Here is a 20,058-nt window from a genome sequence, read left to right on the forward strand (position 1 = left end):
GGGAAAACTGAGGCAAGGTGAAGGGAGGACCTCACCCAGGATGTGAGCTCGAACACAGGGACTTCCTCTATTTTATCTGTGGCTACCTGGGGCAGAGCGGGGCCTCAGTGGATATCTGTTGAGCTTTCGGCAAACAGGAAACTAATGTCCTGTCAGTGGTACAAGAACTGAGTCCTTTGAATATCTCCTGTGATGCTTGAAGACCATAACTTTTCCAGGGGAGACAATGGTTACCAAAACTGGGAGAGGGAATTAGGAGGGGATGTGACCCCGAGGGCCCAGCCTGCCCAGCCTGGGGAATCCTGGCCCCGAGCGTGTGAAACCACGGCCTGCACCTGAGACCCACTCCCGGCAGGACTCAGGGAGCCCCCAAGAGCAGGGCTGGGCCCCAGGGCTCCCTCCGCCCAGGGCCTCACTCAAAGCTGCCTGCAGGTGTCCAGGGTTGGAGTTTGGGTAGAACATAGCTAACAGCGAATGTGAAGAAGTGACCTGATTGCAGGAAGGATTCGGAACTCAGTCTTGGGGGGACAGTGGTTTCGTCACCATATCACTCCTTCACTGTCCTGTTTTTATAGCTAACAACCATCTGCACTCTTAATATTTTCATTAAGCTAATTTACCTTTGTACTTAAACTTCTTACAAGAAGGCTTTCTGGAAGGTTGAAAAACATCAGTAAAGTAAAAAGAATATGGGGGCACCTGGGCAGCTTAGTTGGTTAAGGGTCCGACTCTTGGTTTTGGCTCAGGTTTATGAGATCGATCCCCATGTCAGGCTCTGCGCTGACAGTGAGGAGGCTGTTTGGGATTCTCTCCTTTTCTCTCTGTCCCTCCCCTGCTTATGCTCTCTCTCTCTCAAAATAAACTTAGGGGAAAAAAAAAAAAAACATTAAAAAACAAACAGTGCCATTAGTAAACTCAAGCCAGAGACTGTGTGTGAGATCGTGACTTATAATAAATACGAATTTGGGTTTTGTACTGTTTCTGGCACAGAGCTCCTAAAACCCTTGGCATTTCCTAAGTGATAAAAACAATAAAGGTGTCTTCCTTTCCTCATAACCAGCCCCTTTCAGCCACTCTGGAGTTTATGTGAATAAAGCAATTTCTGGAAAGCTCTGAAGGATGGGTCTGGTTGCCAGGGGGAACCAACCATGTGGTCAGAGGGTTTGAATTTCCAGGCCTGCTGCTGACCTCTGGGGATGGGGGGACTGGTGGGTGAATGAACCCCCAGCGGCAGATGGTTTAATCAGTTGCATCTGCACCTACATTAAAACCCAAGAGCACAGGGTTTGGAGAACTTCAAGTGTCAGGCTGCTGAACACTTCCTTGGAGGTGCTGGGAGGGTGGTGCCCCCACCGAGGGTGTAAAACTCCGCAGCTTTCCCCATACCTTGCCCTCTGCATCTCTTCCATCTGGCTGTTAAGGACTTCTTTCTTTCTTTCTTTAATGTTTATTTTTGAGAGAGAGAGACAGAGCAGGAGCTGGAGGAGGGACAGATGTCACCATAAAGCCTGACGTGCAGCTTGAACCCATGAACCGTGAGACCATGACCTGAGCCAGAGTCGGACGCTTAACCAACTGAGCCACCTAGGCGCCCCTGGCTGTTACTGTCTTCTATCCTTTAAAATAAACTGGTAACCTTGTAATAAGGAAACTGCTTTCCTGAGCTCTGTGAGCCACAGCAGCCAATGAATCAAACCTGAGGAGGCTGGTTTCTAGCTCTGGTTTCTAGCTGATAAGTACAGGTGATGCTGGGACTTGAGACTCGTGTCTGAAGCTGGGGGCAGTCTTGTGGGACCGGGCCCCCCACCCGGAGGACCCGAGGCTAACTCCAGGCAGACGGTATCACACCTGGAGGCATCCCAAGGGTGTGCAAGAACTCCCCATACATCTGGTCACAGAACTAGTCAGTGCGGGCCTCGAGGAGAAGAGAAAACCAGTTTTCCTCCTCTGCTGTCGCCCCCAAAGCTCTAAGCTTGAGGCTGCTCTCTTCAATTGAAAAGGGAAATTGGCAAGCGTTAGGTGGTAAAAATGCTTCAGCACCAAACTGCAACCCTGTCCGTGTCAGTGATGCCACAGGACGGAAAGACAGTGAGCTGCGCCTCCCGACGTGGTCCTTTGCCAACAGCTCCGCTACGACCCATCTGTTCACAAAACTGTCACAGACAGAAAGATCACGGGCCTGGGGTCAAACATGAACCGGGTGCCGGCTGCAGCTCTGCCCTGTGCTAATGACCTCGGGCAGTACTTGTAGTGCCCCTGAACCTCAGCTTATCTACCTGTGAAATGGCACCTTGTACTCTGGTCCCTGTGAGGTGCCAACGAGAGATTCGAACAAGCGGACAGACGTAAAAGAACCTCGTAAACTCTAACGCGCTGTGGAAACACGAGGGGTTAGGCTAAGGTAGCTCTGAGGCACAGGCCACCGATAAGGCGATGTCCCCGATTGAGCCCCAAATGCTGCAAGGCCACCTGCACCTCTGTCGCCTGGCTCTCTCCTGACCGAGGTCTGAGGACAGGGCACCGTTGGGACTGATGGACGGGCTCTGGAACGCAGAGAGGGATCTGGAGCACAGTCACTTACACTGGCTGAATTCTGGTGAACTCGGGGATTCCGTCTTTTTTCTTTCTGAAGAGGAACCAGTAGGTCAGGAGGCCCATGATGAGTGAAAACAGAATCATGTCCGTCATGCTGAAAAGAGACACTTCTTCAGCCACTGTCTCAGACACGGTGGCGCTGGCATCCACGTTGGAATCCCCCATGGCGAGAGGAATCTGCAGGGAGAGAAAGGGACACGTATGAGCAGAGAGAAGTGGGGTCTGCCTGAGGCCCACGGGGGCGCACCCCCACCCCTCAAAGCTTCAGCCTGGGTCTCAGGGCCCCAAGGGCTGCAGCAGCAGGCAAGGCACCGGGGCAGGAGCTGCTGGCCCCTCCAAGACACACGTGCAGCCTTGGGTGGAAACTAAAATATTAAATGGCCCTGTGGAGTCCAAGGACGTCCTACAGATGGAGCTGGGACTGGGCCCCCTGCAAATAGAGAACAGAAGCCACAGGCTCTCAGGGACACCGAGCCTCCTCCAGCCCCACATGGGCTTGGTTCCACATGAGAACGGGGACCATTTCGGGGCAAATCTTTTCCCCAACTGTGTAACAGGCCTGGGTGGCCCTAAACCCTGTACATTCCAAAGGCCTCCAGGGCTGGCCCTTGGACGGCTGCTGGGAAATCACTTCTGAGCCCTGGGAAGACGCCGCCTGATGAGCGTGGGCCTTACAGATGGTTTACTGAGACACTGGGCCAGGCTCAGATGGTTTACGTTAACCATGCCATTCAGGATGAATGGCTGGGGTTCTGGATCGCATCGTCTGGGTTTGACATCCGGGATGCGGGAGACAGGGCAGATGAGGTTAGCGATGCGGCACTCCACGCCTGCTAGGCTGACTCCCATACAAACCCCACACATGAAGGCGCCGATGAGCTCCCCTGGTTGGTAACACTTTATACGTGTCGCCACGCGTCGTTGCTGGGAGTGTTAAGCCCTGGCTGCTGACTCCAGCGGGCAAGGCCAACTGGAAGCTCGTGCCTGGTTTCTGCCGGACTCAGCCTATGGAGCCTTCTCCTTTGCTGGTTTCTGTCTGTGCCATAATATCCTTCTGCCATAATAAACTGCAACAGGGGGTGAGAGAGCTTTTCTGAGCTCTGCGAGTCCTGGCGAATCACGGAGCCTGACAGTGGTCCCAGGGACCCTCAGCACACCAACCTCATTTGTTCCCTGGAAAGATGCCCCCCCTGGTCCTGCCACCACTGAAACCCGGCAGAGAGGCAGGTCCGAGTCCACAAAGGGCAACGCGGGGAACCTGAAAGCCCGGCAGGACGCTTCTGCCACTTATCGAGGCTGAGCTCACCTCTGCAACCTCGTCACTCGATTTTGCAATTGCCGCTGTTAACCAAGTGGGCAGCTCTCACCACTACCAGGCTTCCCAGCCTCAGCGGGGAAAGCCTTCGTCACATCTCGGCAGCTCAGGCACGCGAGATTGCCTCACATCTGCCTTCCGCTCGCTGTCCCGGCCGCTGGGAAACAACTCCAGGGTTGGCCCCCGCAGCCGCTCTGGCATCCGAGGGCCCCAGCACCAGCTCTGCCCTTCTGGGGCCTGTCGGGCACGGGCCACTCAGAGCAGACTCTTGGGCTCAGCTGTCTGCTTTCTCGTTCATCTGAGGTGCTTTTCTAATGACTCAGTTCCTGCGATAATCATATTTGATATATTTCATATTCAAGGATGAACTCATGCACGTTGAAGATTTATTCAATGTTCGTTCTGCACATTCTCCTGGCCAACCCTGCCAGTGTGGTCTGGCACACCCACAAGTCTTCTGTCTGCCAAGCTCTCACAGAACCATGGAGGGAGAGGATCTGTCCCACAGGGTCATGCCGTGCAGACCCTCGGAGCCCGGCTGACACAGGAAAGCCCCCCTGTCCCCCACCGGCTCACAGAACAGCAAACGTCAGCTCCCTGTCCCATGGCCCTTTCTCCCCCTGACTCAGGTCACCCAGCCCCCCTGACTCAGGTCACCCAGCCCCCCTTACTGCGGGGAGACTCCTGGCCATGAAGGAAAATGACCAATGATCGTTTCCTGACACCTATGTGAGCTGCCCACGCCATCTAGAAAGCTCATTCTGCAGGGGGCTCCCGCAGGGATGGTGTGCCGGAGGGCAGTGGATTCACAGTCCCACATTTGGTTCCAGCTGCCCAGGCCACTGCCACAGACCTCTAAGGGGCCTGCTCCATACAGAAGCCAGAGAGAGCCTTTTAAAAAGTAAGCCAGATCATGTCACCTCCCTAACCCAAATCCTCAAATGGCTTCATGTCCTACTGAGCACAAAATCTAAAAGCTCTGCCCCCTCCACCTTTCTTACCGCTCTCACCTCTCTTCACCAGTCACAATGGCCTCCCTGCTACCCCTCAAGCCTCCAGGTCTGCTCCTGCCTCAGGGCCTTTGCACACGTTAATGCTGCTGCCTGGACTCCATTCCTCTAGTTATCTGTAGGGTTCTCTCCCTCACTTCGTTCAGATCTCTGCTCAGATGTCACCATCTCAGAGAGACTCTGCCTCAGTATAGTTTCTGGTCGTTCTCCCTCCCCATACTCCCTCTCAGCACCAATCACTACCTGGCATTATGTTATACGTTCCTTCCACTGACTGCAGGGTCAGCCCACAAGAGCAGGACTTCATTTTGTTCACAGCCTGACATACAGATTACCGGGTGGCTTTATAATCTGCAAAGCATCACACAGATAACACACCATTACCGCAGTTTGTGAGGCTACGTGCACTTTCCTTCCCTCTGGCTCTGATACCTGACCATACTGCCTCCTTCAGCATCCGGGCCACTCCCCTCAAGTTCAGAGGAAGAAACCCCATACATTCTTGCACCCCAGGGAGACGACCAGGCACTGCCCACCGGGATGCTGACTCCCTGCAGCAAGCCAGGGTGGGGCTCAGGCCCTGAGGCCTGACCGGGACGGGGGACAAGGCCAGCACTCAGGGGTCTCAAAAGCACTGAGAGCAGCTTTGACTGCAAGGTGTAAAACTTCAGACAAGAGCGGCAGAGGAGCAGTAGAAAAGACCCGGAGATCATGATCATTTTATCCGAGGCCTCCTTCTACTCTGGGGAAGTGAAGGACTTCCCACAAGTCTTCTCACAAGGACTGCTGAAACCAAGAAAGGGGCCCCAGCTTCCCAGGGGAGGGCTGTGTTCAGGACCCATCTAGGCAGGATGACCTAAGAGACACGAGCCTTTCCCCTGCTCTGCTGTGAGCTCCCGAACGAGGAATAGTATTGGAAGTACCTCTGTATCTGGCACAGAGTGGAAAGGAAGGACTGGCAGACTGGCAAGAAGGAAGCCACGCTGAGAGGAAAGCCCTTTACCCCTATGCTTCCCATTCGAGGACAGCAGCAGTGTGACTGGGGCTGAAGCCATGAACAGCTGCTAAACCATTATTTTCACACCGAGTCACTGTTTTCACACTGAAGCACACACACAAGACACCCACCTATATCCCCAGCCTAAGTCTCTGCACCCCTGCCCCAGTGCCTTTACACATGCCTGAGACACTTTTCCTCCAGTTGCTTCCTGACAATCTCAGCTCGACTGTCACTCCCAAGCACTGTGCCAGGGTCATACTTTCCTGGCACAGTGCCTGGCACACAATCTAATGCAGAATAACTACCCGTGGAATGGATGGAAGGTGTCAGTGAATATATTATGACACGTGAAATATAAAATTTGCATGAACCGATAATACATAACAAGCAGATTTAAAAGGCATCTGGTGCTGGCGGTGTGCCCAAGTGGTGATCTGCTAGGACAGAGGTTCCCAAACTTTCTCTGCTCACGGAGCCCCTGGTAGCTTAGTAAAATTTCCACGGTCTCCCCAGGCCCGTGGCTACTTTGTTTATGAAGCAGTCAGGTCCAAACAGCCCCTGAAAACCCAGCCTGGCAAAGACACAAGTCGGCCAAAGAAAGGCAGCGTGAGCTAAGGTTCAAAACTAGCAACCCAAGCTGGTATACTTCACACAGAGTTTGACAGATGTCACTTGCACCGCGCTGGTAGATTAGGTGCCTCTGGGAGTGTGCCCTGAGCCACCTCCACACGATCTGGTATAAAACCACTCTCCTCTGATGGCTGAAAGATTGTGATGAGAAAATCTTGGACGTCCTGCTTTACAAGAATGTTCCCCACTTCAAGTATGGCAGGGTGACTGACTGCAGGACAGTCCGTCAGAGACCCTCCAAGGAGACTCTGGGAGCCCTGTGCACTCTTTCTGCCCTGGAACAGTCTCTAATCCGTAGGCCGTTTCTTCTTTCCACATTTAGTGAAATGGAGGAACGCTGGGAAGTGCAGAGCTCTTGGGGTCAAAGGCAACACTTGTCCGCAGCAGAAACAAAAAAACAAAACCAAAAAGGAAAATGTACATGAGAAAACAGAGCAACTTCTTAACCGGAGCAGGCTCTCGGCCACAGGGCTGCGGCTTGAATGTTCTCCTCTGGAAAATTGGGCACGGAAAAAAGGGCACATCAGATCTGATCTTTTACTACAAGTTAGGTCTGTACATAGAGCTTTTGTTTTTATCATAAAAGAACATTACATGGGCCGCCTGGGTGGCTCGGTCGGTTGGGCGTCCAACTTCGGCTCAGGTCATGGTCTTGCGGCTCTGGAGTTCGAGGCCCGCCGTCAGGCTCTGTGCTGGCAGCTCGGAGCCTGGAGCCTGCTTCGGATTCTGTGTCTCCCTCTCTCTCTGCTTCAACCCCAGTTACACTGTCTGTCTGTCTGTCTCTCTCAAAAATAAATAAACATTAAAAAAAAAAAGAAGACAATTACATACAGAAAAGGACATACGTAGGTAGGCAGACAGATACGAGAGAAACCATTCCTCCTGAATTTCAACAGGTGATGCCGCAGGCCAAGGGTGACTCGTCCTGGCACGTCTGAAAAGGCAAACGAGGCAGAAGGGCCCTTTCTCCATCTGACTCTTCACAACACCGCAGCGTAAAATCCTCCTCAAGGAAGTACTTACGGCTTTGCGTTTACTGTATGCAATTTCTGGTCAGTAAACAAGACTGATTGAGCAACCCGGCACCGACACCGGGGTGAGCCGGTCTCCTAAAGCAGCAACGAGGAGGGAAGAAGCCTGAGCAAGCGATTTAGTTTGTCCCTCAGGCGTGCACATCACCCAGCGGCAGCCACCGGCACCTTACGGCGTCCACCCTCAGCTGCGGTGGGAATAGCATCTGCTCAAGTTCACAAATCTCTGCCAATGAGTAGTGGTTTCAAGATGAGGGGAGACCGGGCTCCTGGGTGGCTCAGGTGGTTACACGTCCGACTCTGGCTCAGGTCACGATCTCACGATCTCAAGAGTTCTAGCCCTGTGTCGGGTTCTGCGCCGACACTGTGGAGCCTGCTTGGGATTCTCTCTCCTCTGTCTGCCTCTCCTCCACTTGCGCTCTCTCTCTCTCAAATAAATAAACTTAAAAAAAAAAAGGTGAGGAAAAACCCTCAAGGGAGCCAAGCCTGCTCCCGCCTAATAGCTTATCCTCCAGAGATGGGCGGCGGGGGTGCTCAGGGGAAGGGCCCTCCCCAAGGCGGCCTCTAAAAAGCAGGGCTCAAGAAAGCAGCAGATTCCTCTCTAGCAACTTGCCCACCAAGTTGATCCTGCAAACCGAGACACGGCCGGTGTGGATTTCTCTGGAGTTACCATTTTTGGGGTTCACTTGGTTTCTTGAATCTGTAGGTTTGAGGACTTCCAGCCATTATTTCTTTGACTATCTTTCCAGCTCCCCACCCCCCTTTCTCTACTGCCAGGATGATGATGATGTAAACGTGTTTTGTGACGGGTCCTCCAAGTCCCTGAGGCTCCGTTCACTTTTTTCCGCCTCGTGTCTCTCCGTTGCTCCCCGCCGACTAGATAATTCCATCAAGCACTCTACCTTCAAGTTCCCCTGTCTTCACCATTCTACTATGGCACCATCCATGGAGCTCTCGCCATGGTATTTTTCAGTTCTAAGATGATTCTCTGGCTCTCCTTTATATCTTGTAGGACTCCAACATTGATGTCACTTTGATCACTGTTGTTTTTTTCTCATTCAAGTTGAAATTTTCCTAGTGTTCAGTACGGAAGTGATTTGGGATTGTGTCCTGGGCATTCTGGGAATAGCGTTGTTACACTCTGAGTCTTATTTATATGCTCTCTTTCATCGGATCTTCTCTGCCACCATGAGGGTTGGGGGATGGAAGGCGCCAACTCATTGCTGTCATTCATAAGCATGTCCCAGCCGGTACAACGCCATGGGGGAATAAATTGAGCTCTGAGGAAGGTGAAGGTAAGATCATCTGAGACAATCAAAGAAGGGACACCCAGGGACTAGCATCATGAAAAAATGACCCAGGCCCAGCAGCCAGATAAGGAAGATAAGAGGGTTTAGACAGGGGAAGTGCATACCAAGGCTCGAACCGTAGAAGAGCAGTAGCTACAGAATCCGGAGCGACTCAAGTGTGCTACGATGGGATGTGTTTGTATGTGTGGGTGCACAGGTGGTCAGAAAGAGACAAGCTTTTGGAAATAGGCCGAGACCAGTGTGCAAAGGGGCCAGGAGCCCTCTATATGTGTCTGGGGTCTTTGGGCCCTGGGCAGCCAGGGATAACCGGGCAGGGGTGTGGCATGATTACACCTATGCCCATTGGTAGGAACCTGGACAATGGTGCCTCCACCCACCATGTCAGTACAATCACGAGGCCTTGACCAAGGCATCCTGATCTGGAAAGTGCTCAGGCCAACATTCCACAGCACGCCCTAAATGCCCCCAGCTGATGACCCCCCCCCACACACACACAAAATGGGACTTGTGGGTGTGATCTGGAGACACATGACTGGGCCTGTATCTGATGCAATGATGTAAAAGAGGAAGGAAGCCAGGAGAACTGGATGTGTCAGAGCATGACTTGGCAAGAAGGAAGCAAGACAGCCAGCATTACTCAGCACAAATTGAGCTGACAAAGCCTAGAGGAGCAGACCACTGGGACTGAAGCTGCCATAGAGGACCACACCGGCTTGCTCCTACCACCTCCTCTGGGGCCACGGCCACCTGGCCTGAACTCCAAGTGGGGTGAACCCACAGCTCTCCTACACTCTTGGCAAATACTCTAGGGCATTTGGTGGGGATACTCAGTAACACCATTAAAAGTTAGCACAGGGCGGGGCGCCTGAGTGGCTCAGTCCGTTGAGCATCCGACTTTGACTCAGGGATCTGTGATCTCTCGGTCTGTGAGTTCGAGCCCCGCATCGGGCTCTGTGCTGACAGCTCAGAGTCTGGAGCCTGCTTCGGATTCTGTGTTTCCCTCTCTCTCTGCCCCTCCTCCACTCATGCTCTCTCAAAAATAAACATGAAAAAAAAAAAAAAAGAAGGAAAATGTTTTAAAAGTTAGCACAGGGCAACTGATGGGCACAACATACTTCACAGGAGCTCTATGAGATACTAGAAAATATATATATCAGTCTCTGCCTCCAGTTCCTGGGACAGAGCTCCTAAAACCCTTGTAATTGCCTAAGCGATAAAAGCACAAAGAGCATCTCTCGTTCTAATGAGACTCTGGGTGGGCTCCTGGAGGGGAGATGGTCACCAGAGAGACAAGGCATGACTGGCAGCTTGGAAATTTCAGCCCTGCCTGTCCCCTTCCCCAGAGAGGGAGTTAATGACTAAGCATGCCACCCGAGGAAGCGGGAGCACCAAGATCCCAACAGTACACGGTTCAGAGGGTGTCCACATACCAGCATGGTGATGCACCCCGACTCCTGCACTTGGGGCCCCTCCCAGACCCCACCCTGCGTATCTCTTCACCTTGTTGTTCACCGGTATCCTTTATCATGTCCTTTAATAACTGTAAGTGTTTCCCTGCGTGGCGTGAACTGCTCTAGCAAGTAAACTGAACTTGAGGAGAGGGTTGTAGGACCCCCCCCCCTTTTACTGCTGATTAGTCATACGCACAGGTGACAACCTGGATTTGCAATTGGCATCTGAAGTCGGGGGGGGGGAGCAGCCCTGTGGGACTGAGCCCTTCACGTGCGGGATCTGACATCAGCCCCAGGTAGATGGAGTCAGAGTTGAGTTCAACTGTAAGGGTACCCAGTTCCTGTCACAGAATTGCTTGTTGTGGGGGACCCCCACCCCCACATCTGGGGTCAGAAGTGCTGTGAGTGTGGGCTTTTCTCATATAAGGTCATACCAGTTCATCCCGCTGCCTAGACCTTTGCCTCAATTAATTCTTAATACAAATGAGGAAACACAGGAAGCTGGAGGACATGCCTTAGTTTGCTCAAGTTCTGGGCAGACCAGTTCTGAAGTCTGCTCTGCCTCTAGAGCATCAGCAGGAATAGGAGCGACAGGCTTTTGAGAAGCCCCAACAACAGTCAGAACCCTCCCCGCAGGGCAGCTTATGGTTCACACGACACATCCACGCAGGAGGCCTCAGCACGGACCACGGTATTCTGCTATGCTGGATGGAAGTGGGACCGGGGGGCCCTGGGTGGCTCGGTCGGTTTGGCGTCCGCCTCTTGATTTTTGCTCAGGTCATGATCCCAGGGTCGTGAGATCAAGCCCCGCGTCAGCTCTGCAATGAGTGTGGAGCCTGCTTAAGATATTTTCTCTCTCTCTCCCCTCCCTCCCTCTGCCCCTCCACTGCTCATCCTTGCTCTTGAGCTCTTTCTCTATAATAAAAAAAATAATGAGGGGCACCTGGGTGGCTCAGCTGGTGAAGCATCTGACTCTTGGTTTCAGCTCAGGTCATGATCTCATGGTTTGGGGGTTTGAGCCCCGTGTCAGGCTCTGTGCTTACAGCTCAGAGCCTGGAGCCTGCGTCAGATTCTGTGTCTCCCTTGCTCTCTGCCCCTCCCCTGCTCAGGCTCTGTCTCTGTCTCTCTAAAATGAATAAACGTTAAAAAAAAATTTCTTAAAAAAAAAAAAAAAAGAGAGAGGGATAGTTACAGAAGGGCTCCACATTTAGCATCAAAGACAAATTGAAACACAATCAGAAAGAGTCCCCAGGATGGGAAGTCCCCTGGGGCGCCCGGGTGGCTCAGTCAGGTAGGGGTCCAACCCTTGATTTAGGCTCAGGTCATGATTTCAGTGTTCTTGAGTTCGAGCCCCGCATCAGGCTTTGTGCTGACAGTGCAGAGCCTGCTTGGGATTCTCTCTGCCCCTTCCTTGCTTGTTCTCTATCTCTCTCAAAACAAACAAATGTTAAAAATAATTAAAAAAAAAAAAAAAAGAGTCCCAGGATGGAGCGGTCCTCAAAACATGCCACATGAGAAACAGTACAGGAAGGTTTACCGTAAAGAGGATTCAGAGGCAGCGGGACCATCTGCTCTTTGGGTAATCAGAGAACAGAGGAGGGAGAGGCCTCCTGAGGGCAGAAGTGAGCCCTGGTAATGGGGGACAGAGATTTACACGCTGTTCAAGGAGAACTTTCTAATAAAGGAGTCTGAAGGGAGAATGAGCAGCTGTGAAGCAGGGCCCCCATCATAAGAGATGTGTCAACAGAAGGCTGGGTAACTCAATGACAGAGAGAGTGCCTGCCATCCCCGGAGCCTGGGAATAGACCAGCCAAGTGTATGCTCATTAACCTGGACTGGTTGAGGTTGGTGATTAAGGCCAGAGGGGCAAACCCCAAGTCTCTGACCTGAGTTAACACTGAAATATGGGTTCCTGGATCTCTTTCACGGAACCCTTTGAGACACACAGACACACACAGTTCTAGTTCATAGTCAACAAGAGCCATGGAAAGCAAAGGCAGATGATGACACAGTGATGGGAGATCACACAGCACAGCCTAAGGACTCAGAAAAGAGGAAGAAAAACAGGGAGGCTGAGAACAGAGCTCTGAAAAAGGAAGGAGGACGTACTGACTCTCTGGATTAAGACACCAGTCCCAAGAACACTGGGGCCTCACACAGAGTGGGGCTTTCAGCTTTAATGAGGAGCCCCTTTGGGGCTTCTGCCTTCCCAGGGACGCCATCATCACGTCTACACTGCGTCTTTACCCACCCACCTCGGTCTGCACAGACTCAAGATGTTACTGTTAGCGGTCCTGAAGAAGAGAGCAACAACAGAAAGTATCGATCCCTGCAGCTATGAAAAAGGAGCGCACTACCCCCACCCACGGGAACAGGGCTGAATCTCACAGACACGATGCTGAACAAGAGAGGTCAAATATGTAAGAGCACCAACCGCTTATGGATGAACTTCAAGAAATAGACAGAAGTAATCTACAGGGACAGGCATCAGACTCGTGGTTACCTCTGGGGCCCGGGTCACGAGCGGGAGACACCAGGGACGCTCCTGGCACACTGGGCGATGCGCACTATCTTGCTCTGGGGTGGCAGCAGCAGGGAGTCTGTCCACGTAAAACTCCCGCGAGTGGCGCACTCACGGTCTGTGCCCTTGGCCGCGTGTGAGTCACACTGCAGCGCGAGTGTATGTCCACAATACAAAGGCACGTGTGCTTGGTCTCAGTGATGGAAAAGCATGTACATGTACACATAAAGTGACACGTCAGAGGATCGCCCCAAAAACAGTGCCTCAGGGATGAGGTTTTAATTTTTTTCCTCACTTCCTTTTTAACGTATTATTTGTTTGCATTTTAAATAATGAGCGTGCGTTACTTACTGGGCCAGAAGAATATTTGAAAGCTGTTTTCTCATGGGAAAAAAAAAAACAAAAACGTCCAGGCCTCTGGGTCTAGGGAGCCCTTTCTCGAGCTACGCCTCTCACGAGGACTGACAGCATGCTCACTGCAGCTTCGAAGAACCCCAAGCTGGACGCTCAGGTGTCCAAGACACACAATGGGGGCTCTAAGCAGGGAGAACTATAGGCCTCTCACTGGAAGACGGCCAAAACCTACTGAACATGAAAAGTTATATTCCTCTCGTGAAACCACTAATGAAATAGAAAAATTATGTATTTCTCCAGAAAAATGATCCAGAGGGATTTCCTCTAGGGAATGTCTACACTATGAGCAGAGAGGTAAGTGTCTAAAGAGCTCTTTGCTTTGTCTTTTTTTTTTTTTTTTTTTTTTTTGAGAGAGAGAGAGTGTGCACACCTGTGCAAATGGTGGGGGAGGGACAGGAGAGAGAATCCTAAGCAGGCTCTGTGCTCCACATAGAGCCAGATGTGGGGCTCGATCCCATGACCCTGGGATCACGACCTGAGCCGAAACCAAGAGGCGGATGCTCAAGAGACTAAGACACCCAGGTGTCCCTGTCTGTCCGCTTTAATGAGATGGCTGGCATTCGTGACATTCACATGTTACATCGGAAATTAAAAATAAATACACGGCAGCTGGGTTTCTTACTGCTGTAGAAGGGAGCTACAAATGCAGACAGAAACGGGATGCCAGCTGCATTGTTGCACTGGAACTGGAGGGTGTGTGTGTGCATGGAAACGTGTGTGTGCGGGGGGTATTTCTTAGTTTTGTCTGCGGAGAGGGCCGAGTGAGGATACCCCAGGACCAAGGACCCATCTAGCCCCCCAGATCCTGGTTTCTAAACAGTGTTCCCCATCAGAAGGAACCAGGGCTCCCTGCAGAAATGGCCGACTCCAGAACTGGGACAGGAAAATAATGACTGGGCCTGGGTCACCTTGCAGTGCAGAAAAGTAACGAAGGGCTTAAAGAATGAGGGGGATGCGTCAAAAGGACGTAGGGTCCTGGAAAGGGTTCCCGCTGGCCAAATCTGGGACAATTTGAACACCTAAATAAATACCAGAGCGACAGATTAGAACCCACTGGACAAAAGAACAGGACACAAGTCAATACTGATATAAATAACTTGCAAGTCAAAGTTTGATGAGAAGGGAGGACAGCCTGGCTGATACCACCATAACCAAGTGATCCAAGGGAATGGCTCCAGGGGTGCCTGGATGGCTCAGTTGGTTAAGTGTCTGACTTTGGCTCAGGTCATGATCTCACGGCTTGTGAGTTCAAGCCCTGCATTGGGCTCTGTGCTGACAGCTCAGAGCCTGGAGCCTCTTCAGATTCTGTGTCTTTCTCTCTCTGCCCCTCCCTCACTCACTGTCTGTCTGTCTCTCTCTCAAAAATAAACAAACATTAAAAAATTAAAATAAAAAACAGTAATGGCTCCACTACTGGGACAAAGTGACACTGCCCACCACCTTTCATGGTGCTCTAAAGGACACAATGCCATTTCTGTGATACTCTGCCAAAAATACATAATCTGAATCTTATCATTGTCAGATCCACCCTGAGGGACATACTACAAAGTATGGCCTTTTTGGAAAATGTCAAGGGCAAATATTATAAAGAAATAATGAACTGCTTTAGGGCATAGAAGAGTGGTTACAGTCAAATGCAATCTTGGGCCAGGAAAAGAAAAAGAAACTAGTTTCTTTTGCTATAAGAGAGGTGAATGGCAAAATATGAATAAACTCCACATTCAGAAAAACCATGGTTATGTAAAAAAAAAAAAATCCTTGAATTTTAGAAAATAAACACTGAATTACTTATGGATACATGAGCACCCTATCTGTAACTTATTCTCAAGTACATCAGGGGAAAAAATGTTTAAAAAATATACACGTATATGTGGGGAGGAAGAGAGAATGATAAAGCAAACATGGTAAAATTTAGCAAACATGGTTAATATTTGGGGGAAACTGAGTAAAAAGTAATCAAGAATTCACCATTTTTGCAACTTTCCTATAAATAAAACTACTTCAAAATAAAACAAGTTAAAAGTATATATGATTGGGGCGCCTGGGTGACTCAGTCGGTTAAGCATCTGACTTCAGCTCAGGTCATGATCTCAAAGCTTGTGAGTTCGAGACCCGCGTTGGGCTCTGTGCGGACAGTTCAGAGCCTGGAGCCTGCTTCAGATTCTGTGTCTCCCCCTCTCTCTGGCCCTCCCCCACGCTTGTGCGCGCGCTCTCTCTCTCTCTCTGTCTCAAACATTAAAAAAATTTTTAATATATATGACCATTGAAAAAAATATACTAAATTTAAACACATGAAGTTAAAGAATGCAACCCACACATGTACTTGTTGTTCTTGTTCTAACAGGCTTTTTTTTTTTTTTAAGATTTTATTCTTAAGTAATCTCTACACCCCACAGAGGGCTCGAACATTCAACCCCCGAGATCCAGAGTCCCATGCTCCACTGACTGAGCCAGCCGGGCGCCCCTGGTTCACCAATTTGTTTATGTGTATATTATAAATTCGTTTTTATCATTATTGGTTTTATACCATATATAATTTGGTCCCACTTTTTTTTAATGTATTAAGTTGTGAACATTATAAATTCTCAAATGTTATTCTAGCCTATGAACGTAAGAGTCACTTGCTGGATATTTTCACTATTATAAACAATGCCGTGATAATCATGATGAGTGATAGCTTTTCAGGATGAATCTGCACACGCCTCTGATTACTTCCTGTGAATGGAATTTCTGAATACGTCTTAGAAATATTTCTGAGTCAAAAGGAATAAGTATTTTTATTTCTTTTAAGTAATCTCTACACCCAACGTGCGGCTCAAATTCACAACCCGAGATCAAGAGTCACATACTCTACTGATTGAGCCAGCCAGGAGCCCCGAAAGGAATAAATATTTTTAAGGTAAGTCAGGAGACTTACCGACAAATTATTTTCCAAAGAGTAATTTACAACATTTCTCTGCAGCTTTCCCTCTGCAGGACACCTGCTGACCTGGAGAGAAGGGAACGACTTTACAAAGCACCGTGCTCACAGAAGCCCGGGAGGAAAGCAAGTGAAAACCAAACCCGAAATCCAAGAATCAGTAAGCACTCCAGGGAGGCCATGACACGTGTGCCCCAGAAGGGCAAAAAGAGAGAGGAGACCGGGAACATGGATGTGCAGACCAGACGGGCCTTCTCAATGATGGAAATCATTCCCAGGAAATAAGACCCCTCTGGTATAAAGTGGGAAAGGTGTGTGGGGAGGTGCTGGCCCAGGGTCATGACCACACGCCAACCCAAGGATCACAGCTTGGGGACACACAAGTTCCACCGCTTAGCCCTCCACTTGCTGTGAGGCACTCATTACCTGCTGCTCCTCTGTCCCCTGAGCCCTTCCCGGTGGGAGACTGTCAAGGCAGGGCAGTGGGTGACATGGAAAGGAAGAACCCAGGTCCTGGGGAAGCACATTTCAATAATCATTTACACTACCTATGCCTGGAAACAGGTATGTTTAAACTCCTTATGTCATGACAACATCACACACACACGAATCTCAAAACCTCTCTGAGCCTCAGTTTCTTCCTTTATAAAATCGGGCTGTTACTACCTACCTCACAGGGGCTGTTGGTGGAATCATACAAGACCAAGGTGTGTGCAAGGCAAATAGTGAAGAAAAGAACCTCTGCTGTTTGCTTCTGTGCCTCAAACTATGAGAATACTTGTAGATAAATGGTGGAATATGTCAGCTCTACCCCCTGGAAGCCAGTCTGGGTGACTTCTAGAAGCTCCTGTATTTCCTTAAGAGTTTAGAGAAACAGGATCTGGAGAAACCCAAAATGCTCTGGAGAAAGCCAACCTTTCTTTACTGAAGGGAAAGTAAGGTTTGGGTTCTGAGGTCTAGAACTCCCAGAATCCGTCCAATTCTGGCTTTCACCTACCAGGACTTGCCCAGAGATCTGCCTCCAGCTGAATTGGACCTGGAGGGACCAGCTCCCTTCCCTCAACCATTGCCACCCACCCCCACCCCACAGCCCACAGGAGCAGGGTGAGTTCGCACGCATCGTCTTTCAACAGTCCTTGATCAACTCACCTTGACTTCCAACAGGAAAGCCGTAGATATGTCTAAGCCCAGTCACTTGATACAGTACAAATCCTTCTAGCTAAAGGGGCGGGGGGCAGGGAGTGAACAACGGCTACTGTGAGGGGGACAGAAGACAACGCCTGGCAAAGGGCAGGCACAGAAGAGAGCCCAGAAGGTCTAAAGTCCCTCTAAAAGGGACTGTAACAGCCCTTCCGGCCTCATAGGTTAGGATTCTGAAATCCTGTCAAGCCTGTGTCTACCATCAGCAGACGAGGCTAGTCTTTTGCAAACCTCAGTCTCTGTGAATTCCCACTAGCCAGAATGGAAAAGTGATGGCATCTTTAGCCCACTTCACGTGTTTTCTGGCATGAAAGGTAGCCTCTGCTTGTTCAGACCATTTCAGCAGGTACACAGAAGAAAACAAAAACCTACCTACCTTTTACGAATTCCTCCACAGCTATATATATTTATATATATATATATTTAATATAGTACTATATTAAATTTTCAAATGCCCCCATTCCAGTAGCCCCTAAGGAAAGGGAGTAACTACTTACTTCTATGTCATCTATTGACCCTGGAATTCCCCTAGATTTTAGGCACAGCAAAGGAAATCAAGGTTACTTTCCAAAAGTAGTATTTGAGGGGCACCTGGGTGGCTCAGTCGGTTAAGCGTCCGACTTCGGCTCAGGTCACGATCTCACAGTTCGTGAGTTTGAGCCCCACATCCGGCTCTGTGCTGACAGCTTAGAGCCTGGAGCTTGCTTCAGATTCTGTGTCTCCCTCTCTCTGCTCCTCCCCTGCTCATGCTCTGTCTCTCTCTCCTTCAAAAATAAATAAAAACACTAAAAAAATTTTTTTCAAAAGTAGTATTTGAGCTTCAACTAAAATATGACTGGGGCAAACAGCTCCAGTTTTTTTCCCTTGATTTCTCTCTAGTCCACTGGATTATAAAATAGTATTAGTAGTAAAGCAGACAGAAGGTCATAGTGAAAAGGGTCGAGTTCAAAAAATCACATTTGGGTATTGGCTTTACCATAATCTTAGCAAATCACTTCTCCTCGTCAAGGTTTAGCCAATGAGATGGACTATGAATCCTTGTCTGGCTTTGGTACAAATGAGGCATGTGAAAGCATTCTGTGAAGTGTCACAGAAACACTGAGGATGATGGTCAAAGGTAAGACTGCCTTGAGGTGAAACACTACACTCATACTAGACAGTGGCTCTTTCACACCCGTCAGGTGCTCAACACCATGCCAGCTGGACAAGGGAAGACAAACTAAGTCAGGGAATGTTCTCTGCCCTTCTGCTGAAAAGAGACAAGCGGCAGTGACTTCCTTGCCAAAGTGAATGGCACAGGAGGCCAGTGCCAGTTCACAGTTGGGTGAGGCTGGTGTGAGCCGAAGTGGCTAGGGAGGGCTTCCTGACGAAGGAGGCACAAAATGAGAAAGGTTGGGGGAGGAGTGTCCAGAAGGGTCTGAAGGGCAAGTGGGGGGAGCGGGGGTGTCGCAGCTTTAGAAAAAAATAAACGCCAGTTCAAAATTGCTTCTGCCACCAAATAGTTCCAGGACGCTGGACAAATCTCAACTCCCTCGGCCACTTTTTCTAAAATGGAGAGTCATCACCATGGAGAACTCTACCAGGGCTATGGGCGAGTCACAGGGGGGAAACTGCACAGGGCACATGGCAGACGCTCAAAGAACGTTGGGTTACTGGCCCTCCGATTCCTATTCTTTGGGGCAAAGCAGAGTGAAAATCAGCAGTGTCACCAAGCACCCACATCTTGGTTTCTAAAGACCATTCTCCAATAAAAAGAACCAGGGCTCCTTAAAGAAAGAGTTGGTTCTGGGGCACCTGGGTGGCTCAGTCGGTTAAGCGTCCAACTTCAGCTCAGGTCATGATATCACTGTTCATGAGTTTGAGCCCCGCGTCAGGCTCTGTGCTGGCAGCTCAGAGCCTGGAGCCTGCTTCGGATTCTGTGTCTCCCTCTCTCTCTGTCCTTTCCCACTCATACTGTCTCTTTCTGCCTCTCAAAAAATGAATAAATGCTAAAAAAAAAAAAAAAAAATTTTTTTTAAAAGAAAGAGCTGGTTCCAGGGCTGGAGCATGGAAAACAAAAAAACAAGCATGGAACATCAGCATAGTGCCAGAAATTAAGGAAAAGCTCAAGAAAACCTGAGGCTACCGAAAGAACCAGAAGACCTCCCAAAGGAGGTCCCAAACGGCTAAAGCTAGAACAATTTAAGCACCCAAATAAATAATATTATTGGATCAGGGAGGTGTAATTCATCTCTAAGGTTATTTTTTTTTATTGTGGCAAAATACATGTGAAATTTGCCATCTTAAATTTGCAGTACAGTGGAATTAAGTACATGCAAAATATTGTGCAACCATCACCTTTATCTAGTTATGGAAGGTTTTCATCACCCCAAAGGAAACACTGTGTCCAGGAAGCAATCAATCCCCATTGCCCAGCCCCTGGCAACCTCTCCTCTACATTCCGTCTGTCAATTTGCTTATTATGAACATCTCGAACATCTCGCATAAAGGGAAGCACACATTCAGCAGTCCTTTGTGACTGGCTTCTTTCACTTGGCTGAATGTGTCCAAGGTTCATTCATGTTGTAGCAGGTGTCAGCCACTCATTCCTGTTCATGGCCGCATAATATTCCATCATATGGATCTACTACACTTTACTTATACATTCATTAGGTGATAGAA

The 20,058-nt window shown here is 49.7% G+C and overlaps 1 protein-coding gene across 3 annotated transcripts in view; it reads right to left on the minus strand.

Annotated features, from left to right (window-relative positions):
* The window catches only part of LOC102971734 (NADPH--cytochrome P450 reductase), a 62,726-nt gene that overhangs the window by 26,334 nt on the left and 16,334 nt on the right, over nt 1-20,058 (minus strand). Inside the window, exons 1-2 of one of the 3 annotated variants that reach the window (XM_042972403.1) lie at nt 7,382-7,855; nt 2,582-2,772 (exon numbers count right to left, since the gene is read on the minus strand). In XM_042972403.1, coding sequence (XP_042828337.1) covers nt 2,582-2,772; nt 7,382-7,522 — 332 coding nt within the window. In that variant the 5' untranslated portion in view covers nt 7,523-7,855. Of the gene's footprint in view, nt 1-2,581; nt 2,773-7,381; nt 7,856-20,058 lie in introns of those variants that run through there. The other 2 variants (XM_042972404.1, XM_042972405.1) reach the window with 2 other exon arrangements.

The sequence above is a fragment of the Panthera tigris genome, chromosome E3 (genome assembly GCF_018350195.1).
Source record: "Panthera tigris isolate Pti1 chromosome E3, P.tigris_Pti1_mat1.1, whole genome shotgun sequence".
NCBI lineage: Eukaryota > Metazoa > Chordata > Mammalia > Carnivora > Felidae > Panthera > Panthera tigris.